Source organism: Cyanistes caeruleus, unplaced genomic scaffold, assembly GCF_971803275.1.
Source record: "Cyanistes caeruleus unplaced genomic scaffold, bCyaCae1.hap1.1 HAP1_SCAFFOLD_128, whole genome shotgun sequence".
In the NCBI taxonomy this organism is placed as follows: Eukaryota; Metazoa; Chordata; class Aves; order Passeriformes; family Paridae; genus Cyanistes; species Cyanistes caeruleus.
The window spans coordinates 331405-338863 of record NW_028255925.1 but is presented as its reverse complement, the minus strand read 5'-3'; the positions used below and the strand labels follow the sequence as shown (position 1 = coordinate 338863).

Genomic DNA, 7459 nt, shown 5'->3' with positions numbered 1-7459 from the left:
GGGCCACACCTTTTCAGGTATGCTAGTCACATCTGCCCCAGTATCAATTAACCCTTCTACATGGAGATGTTCTGATTTATGTGTTAAGTTCCATCCCATAATGGGTTTGTCTTCACCCACTACTTCTGCCCAGTAGACTCCTGGTGCTTTGTCATCTACTGGGATTTCTGTTGGAACAGGGATCACCTGGGCTATTACCTGCCCTTTGTCTACATAGAAAGGTGGTTGAGGGCACCTAGCTAAGAGACTGAGGTGTGTTAGGTCTCCCTTAATTGTCATGGGAGCCACCTCAATCTCTATTGGTGAATGTGCTGTGTCTCCAATAGCAAAATACCTACTATCCAGTCCAGACGGGTCTTGTGAATTATCCTGCAAGTCTACTCCAATGACAGTCCAACGATCAGATCTGAAGCAAAAAGCTTTAGAAGTTATGTCGTGGTTTTAAACCAGTAACTAAGAAAATTACTTATTTCTTGCTGTGAGATATGGATTAGAACAAGAGCAAAACAGGCATAAAACTTAAAAGGAATAAAGAACGTTTATTCACAAACTACAATAATAAGAACAACAGAATAAACTTCCAGAAAAACCTTTTTTATCCCCCACTACCCACTATTCCCTTGTTCACATGACCACAGAGACAAAAACTTTGGAACTTGGATGGTTAGAACAGTCCCAATTCCTGCTACAGTCTTTTCACCAGTCTTTGTAGAGAAACAGAAGTCTCTTTCTGTTAATTTATGGAGTTTCTCACTAGAAAACTACTTCTGTTATAGTTTTCTATTGCCCTGATGTCAGCTGCCCAGAACTGCTGTTATCAGAGCTCACTCCTCCCACTTCACATCACTCTGAAGTGTGTATGGGCCATGAGTCTAGGGATGGCATTTTAAGGACGAGTTATTCAAAAGCAAAAGTCTTCTTCATCTGTCTCTGTAAGCTTCACTAGAAAACAGTTTTCTCATTGCCTCTCAAGGCTTCAAATCCTCCAGCACTTCACTGTACCACAATTACTCTACTTTTTACTCAAAATTTACACTTTGAACACTTTATTCCTCCCTACATACTCTATCATGAATTAAAGGAGTTCTTTCAGGACTTTATTGTCCATCTCCATAGCTTGAACAGAAAAATATTTCATCTTAATTAAAGCATCTCCTTATTCTCTACCTTTTCTGAAGCTTCTTTTCTTTTCTGTCACTGGTAGTTTATAAAGTCTCTTTTCATGTTGATCACTCTCTTTTTCCCTCTCTGGATAAAAAGATTAATCTGCAAGTCTCATCTGGGTAATGAAAGGGTTAAAATCTTGCCCAGGCTTTGTAGATGGTTCTGTGACTTCTGTCAGTGCAGGAGCTGGAGCTGTCATTGATAGAAGATTCCTCATGGCTGTTCTGGAAAGTGTAGTCGCCGCCTTAGCCTGCCGCAGGTTCAGAGCCTCGTTCTTTCTTCACTCGGCAGTCTCTAGTAAATTTAGTCACAGCAAAACCTGCAGCCGAGCCAGAGATCGGCTTGGCTTGGCCAGAGCCCGGGGAAAGCCCCCCGCAAGCCCCCATCTCCCGGCCGAGAGCCGCTGGGTCCAGCCCAGCCCCCGCCCGGCCACGTGGCCGGGCAGAGAACGGGAGGCCTGGAGCTCTGTTACCTTTCACAGCCAGGAAACAAAGAGCCCAAGAGTGCTCTGACTTTACATCTTAAGGTAGGGTTCACAAGTTGATCTCCCTTTTCAATGCTCAAAACTGCTGTCAATTCCCAGTAATGACCGATAATTGGTCAGGAGAAAAGACTCTCATCAGCCACCAGCAACTTCAACTTCCTTAGCTCTTAAAACCACCTTAAAGGTAAAGTCACCTCATGACAAGTTACAAATCACTTACTGAATCACATTTGCGGTTGCCAGACCTTATTAGGCAAACGTTCCTCACAATTATATTTCTGCAGCCTCTCAGCCCGCTCCCTTTCCTCCCCTTTTCCCATTAAAATAGAGTCTTTTTTCTGCTTCAGGTCTGTCATTTTTATGTCTCTGCGCTTGACAGAAAAGCGCTGAGACTTTAGTTTCTTGGTTGACTGGCTAGAGCTTCTTTCTAGTGTTTCCCTTGTTGCTGGGTTTGAGGACAGTTCCTTGCAAAATGTCCTGGCCTCTTGCACTGGAAACAGACGATGTGCTGCAGCTGTTCTGGTGACATCTGTGGCTTATTCATTCCTGCTGTCACTGCTGCCACTGTCCTTGGGTTGCCTGGTTTCTTGCCGTGTACACTGTACAAGTCTGCTTTCTGGGCACATGGCTTCAATCATATCTGCTATGGTGGGTGGAGGGTTAATAGGTAGACTCAGAATTGCTCTACGACAAGCGTCGTTGGCATTTCTTTGGGCCATTTCTTGAAGCAGTTCTGTCTGGGCCACTGGTTCTTTAACTTGTCTCTGTATCTGTAGTCTCAGTCGATCTACAAACTGTAAGAAACTATCAGATGGCAGCTGGTTAATATTAACATAACTGACTTGAATATCAGCTGCTATTGTATACTACAGGAGCCGCTGTTAGCATACCTTCATCTTCTCCAGGGCTGGTATTCCCTGGGTTTCTCTGCCTGCACCCCCCCATGCCGGGCTCTGGGGGCTCCATTCCCTCACCAAGCCTGTGGAGAGACCCAGCTCCTCCCCTGCAGGAGCCAGGCGGGGGCCCGCACCCTGCCACGCCAGGCTCGGTAGGCTGGCACCCCCCCATCGGAAGGCAGGGCCGGGACACCCCTCTCCCTGCCCCTCTGCAGGAGCAAGGGGTGTAACTCTCTCTCTCCCTGCCCCTTCTCCCTGGGGAACAGGGGCCGGAGGGATAAGTGGATACAACACGGACTCAAAGTATCTAGACACAGGAGGCCCATACTTGCTGGAATAATCCAAATTGCAGGTTTATTGTCTGTCGTCCATCCGGGGCAAGAAAGAGACAGAAATGCCCTGGATCTTATCTCTTATACAAAGGGGTGCGGGTGATCGGGGGATACAGAGAGGTCACAGCCAATGGGAAGGGGGAAGGGAGAAGGTTCTCAGGTAGGAACTAACATTACACAAAACAGAGGTGAGTTTTACTCTTGGGAGATACCAAGATTTTTAGACGCACTACAACAACACATGACAGGTGGAAGGCGAGCCCGCCCTCTAGCACGGCCATCCAAGTCAGTCAGAGGCACAGGCTGCAGCTGAAGCTGCGAAGCGTTGCTGTGAGGCTGGCAAGTGAAGAGAAAGCCATTGTGGTCAATTCTGCTGAAGCCTTTTGCCAAACCAAAGGCAACTGTGCCCACAGCCTCCCCCTGTTTGGCACTCAGCTGCTGCAGACGCCTCACTGTGCAGGTGCCGACGTTGGGGCTGCTGCTGTTTCTGTGCACACTCTGCTGCTGTTCCTGTGCACACTCTGCTGCTGTTTCTGTGGGCTCCTGAGTCGCTTCAGCAGCAGCGACTGGGCAGCCCTGCTGGAGGAGACATCACCACCCTCCCCTTGGTGGCAGCAGCTCTGCGGACCCCGAGCTCTGTGTCAGGGGAGCCTCAGTCACAGCACCGTGTCCTGGGCAGCTGCGAGCGCCCGGGCTGGCGGCCAGCCCTGCCTCTGCCCACTGCCCCTTATCGCAGGCACCCAGTGGCCATGGGCCGGCAGCACCCCCCTGCCCTGCATGTCCCCAGCCAGCCCAGCCTGGGCACACCTTGGGCTGTCCGCACCCTCCTGGAGGGGTGTTGTCCCAGCCTCGAGGGCTTCTGCTGCAGGCCTGGGAGACATTCTGGGGAAGTGCCAGGTCGGCCGGCTGTCAGGAAAAAGGTGGCTGCCCGGGGGCTGCTTATGCCCTCTGACACCCAATTCCTCAGGTCTTCCCACCGGTCCGGCCTTTCAGGGGCCTCCTGTCCCCTTTGGAGCCTCCAGCCTCCACACATGCCCCTCACGCCTTCCCACGCTTTTGTCCCGCCTGGGCCTCCACAGACCCTCATCCATTTACAGCCTCCCAGTGCCCTGTTCCCCCAGAGTCTCCCCCAGTGCAGCCCGGCAGCAGCGCCACAGCCCCACAGGAGCTCCAGAGGAGCAGGATCAAGAGGCACGTGGGAGCCCTCAGCAACCCAGACAGCACCACACGGGCACGAGGACACAGATGGCGGTGCTTCCTGGCTGAGACAGGGTTTGTGCCTTCAGCAGAACCACCAAAGGCCAAGGGTTTCTGGCCATTTTCCCTGCACCACTGCATGCCCTAGCAGCTTGCTGAGCTGTGATTCCCCAAGTGGAATCACATTTTCCCCGCTTCCTCTATGCCCTGTACACCATGGGCAGCAAGATAAAGGTCTTGGGAAGTGACTGCCTATTATAACATATACTATATTTATATCCTAAAAGAAAATGAAAAGAAGAAAAGAACAATATTTAAGAAACAAAAAAAAAATCCCTGCTGGTTCAGATGGCCCCAGCAGACAGAGCCCACCGGGTCAGTTGCCAGCAGAGCTCCAGCAGCGCAGCCAGCTGAGGCCCAACAGACGAGGCCGTGTCCTCCATGCCCTGCGCAGCTGAACTTGCAGGTTCTCCAAGATGGAATATCGAGCCGTCTCTACTGCCTGGGTGATGTAAAATGTTTGAATTGCCAGGTTTCCGATGGCAGGGCTGGTGTCACAAACCACGTTCTTAAGGGCTGGAAGAGAGATGAACAGAGCCACGGTCAGATTCCCAGACCTGCGGAGGCCCACGGGGAGCCCCCGGCCAGGGCCATCCCAGCCGGCTCTTGCCATGGCCAGCAGGGAGCAGGGACCAAGGGGATCAGCCCGAAGCTGCTGGCCACGAATGCCCCACGTGAAACCTCGGAGTGATCCACCCACGCCGCCCCTCATCCGCACATTGAGCAGAGACCTTCGCAGACAGTCCAGGACTTGCAGCTCCACCCAGCAGCCCCGCTGACAGCCCGCTGCCCTCACTCACATTTGTAAATTAGCTGCAGGTCTTCTTTCTGCCGCCTCAGGAGCCGCCCGGCCATCCCTGGGAACACAGAGCCTGTCAGGGCCCCAGCAGCACAGCTCCCTGCCAGCGGTGCTGCCAGCCCTGTGCTCACACGCCCTCCCGCCCCGGCAGGGCTCAGCCCGGGCCCGTGCCGCATCCTGACTCAGCCCAAGGGCACGACTGCCAGAGGCCGGCAGCAGCAGCCCCGAGGGCAGGCGGGGCTCCAGGGCACCGGGCCCGGGTGCCGCTGCCGGGGCAGCAGTCGGGGCCGGGGCCGAGCTGTGGCGGGGCGGGGAGGGAGCCCGGGCTCATGGCTCACCGATGAACCTGATGGCCGCCGCTCGCAGGGGCTCCTGTGGGCTCTGCAGGTACGGCAGGGCCCGACGCAGGTCCTCCGCCGCTCGGTTCCTGTCCTGTGCCAGCTGGAGAGAGCGGCAGGAGGGAAGGGTTGGCGCGGGCTCTGCCCCTCGGCCAGGCGCTGCCTGCCCGGCCAACCCTGAGGCCCGGCCAGCAGCCGCTGGCGCCGAGCTCTGCAAGGGGCAGAGGGCCGGCTGCTGCCCAGGGAGCCGCGGTGCCGCCCTGCCCTGCAGCCCCAGTGGATCGGGGCTCCATCGGAACCAGGCTCGGGACCACAGGAGCCTGAAGAAGAAGCCGTGCGGCCCCCGGGTGCAGCACTGGGCAGGGGCGCAGCTGCCAGCCCCACACACCGAGCGCTGGGGACAGGGGGCTTCTCCAGGCTGAGGCTGGGCCTTCCAAGCCGTCCTTACCAGGCACTCGGTGATCATCCACAGCTTCTTCTTTTTCACAGGTCTTTCAAGATCTCTCCTCCTCAGGAACTCGGCCGCACAAAGCAGCGTTGCCCAAGTAGCCTGGAGAGCAGCAGAGACCCGCAGATGGCCCCACAAGTCAGGACACAGGACCCGCCCGCATTCGTGTGCCAAGGCCAGGAGGAGGCTGCAGCCGGCAAGGTGCCAGGGCAGGAGGCGGCCGAGCCCCCTCCCCGGGTGACAGCAGCAGCCCAGGAATCCTCACCTCTGCCACCTGCTGGTTCTCGTCATGGCAGTGGAAGAAGAGAGGCAGCAGGCTGTGGTGCACGTGTGACTTCAGGGCCTTTTTTTCCTTTTCTGTTAGAAGAGTCATCAATGATCGGAAGAATAATATGGACACCAGCTGCACCTGGCTATTATTCTATATGAAAGGAAGGAAGGAAAAAAGACCTCAGCCCTGTCTGCATGGGGCTCAGCAGGGCGCAGGCCTGAGAATCCCCTGGGCACCAAGTGTCTGGGCAGCAGCCAGTGGCCTCGGCTGGGGGCACAGAGCCTTACGTGGTCAAAGAGTGGCAGGAGCGCCTCAGCCAGCTGCAGGGCAATGGGGCTGGGTATCAGCATGTCCTTGTCCAAGACGATAAAGCTGAGCACCACGACTGTCATCCTGACTATCTCTCCATCTGCATCCCACAGGAAATCTACAAGACTTTCAGTCAGGCTCCGCATTTTTTCAGCCTGTGTGGAAGACAAGTCTGTGAAACGCCACCCTGCTGCCACAGGGCCAAGAGGCCAAAGGCCTGTCCCAAAGCACTCAGGAAGAAGCAGGAGGCAGGAGAGCTGGCAGCAGCTGCCTCGGGGCCCGAAGCCCAGCCGAGCCCAAGGGACTGCGTTTCCCGGCGCAGCTTCAGCCACTGCCCACTTCTCACCATCGAGGGATCGTCAATCAACTTGAAAAGGGCCCTGAGCGCCAGGTGACGCTTGTCCCTGCTCTCGCTCCGCAGGTGCCTTGAGAAGATTTCCAGGACTCTGTTAGCGCTGCGTTCGCTCAAGTCCAGGTAGTCCAGGATCTGAAAGGCACAGGGCAGTGACAGGGGAGGCAGCCGGCAGGAGCCCAGAAACAAGACAGGAAACAGGGCCCGGGCAGCAGCACAAGGCATGGGCACCGTCCCAGGCAGCTGCAGCTATGAGAGGGCAGAGAGGTGGCAGGCAGCTCTGCAGGGAGGCACTTTTGGCCATCAGGCTCACCTCCACAAGGAATGCCAGGGCAGGCAGATCCCAGCGTGCCTCCTGTGTGCTGAGCAGCTGGAGCAGGTAGGGAACGATGCGGGAACACAAGGGGATAGAGGCAGACGACATCTCCCTGCCAGGGTGAAAAAGTAGCCCAGACTGTGAGCTGGGAGGACAAACATCTCCCAGGACTGACTGACAGAGTTCACATCTTTGAGCACCATCCTGCAAGGATAGGGAACCTGGGCCCTTGGGGAGGTGACTCCTTGTGGGCACCCTCCTTTCCCAGCCTTTTCCAGTCTCCTTAGCCGTCCCTCGGTGACGAGGCCCTCTGGCCCACGACAGTGGGGACTGTGTTGGGCAACCTCAGCACGGGGCACAAATGCCAGAGGCAGTGGGGAGAAGGGGGTCTCACCTGGCCAGCAGACCCACGGCATAGTGGTGGGTGTCAGCAGAGAGCAGCTTGTCCCAGCCACGCTTGTGTTCCATTTCCACCACCACTTCCTCACGATGC

General features: G+C 55.7%; 1 protein-coding gene across 1 annotated transcript; it reads right to left on the bottom strand.

The window, feature by feature from the left end:
* Positions 1-4326: 4326 nt before the first annotated feature.
* On the bottom strand, positions 4327-7139 carry LOC147646060 (uncharacterized). Its single transcript, XM_086873963.1, has 6 exons — positions 6277-7139; positions 5984-6139; positions 5719-5820; positions 5271-5373; positions 4934-4990; positions 4327-4649 (listed from the first exon to the last, which is right to left on the bottom strand). Exons 1-6 carry the CDS (start codon positions 6442-6444, stop codon positions 4450-4452), a joined length of 786 nt encoding a protein of 261 aa, XP_086730089.1. The 5' UTR covers positions 6445-7139; the 3' UTR covers positions 4327-4449.
* Positions 7140-7459: the final 320 nt, after the last annotated feature.

Excerpts from the sequence above, each read along its gene's own strand:
- LOC147646060 (XM_086873963.1), bottom strand. The coding sequence starts at position 6,444 with ATGCGGAGCCTGACTGAAAGTCTTGTAGATTTCCTGTGGGATGCAGAT. Across the intron at positions 4,991-5,270 it reads GGCGGCCATCAGGTTCATCG|GGATGGCCGGGCGGCTCCTG; the intron begins GTGAGCCATGAG and ends CTGTGTTCCCAG. Across the intron at positions 4,650-4,933 it reads CCTGCAGCTAATTTACAAAT|CCCTTAAGAACGTGGTTTGT; the intron begins GTGAGTGAGGGC and ends TCTCTCTTCCAG.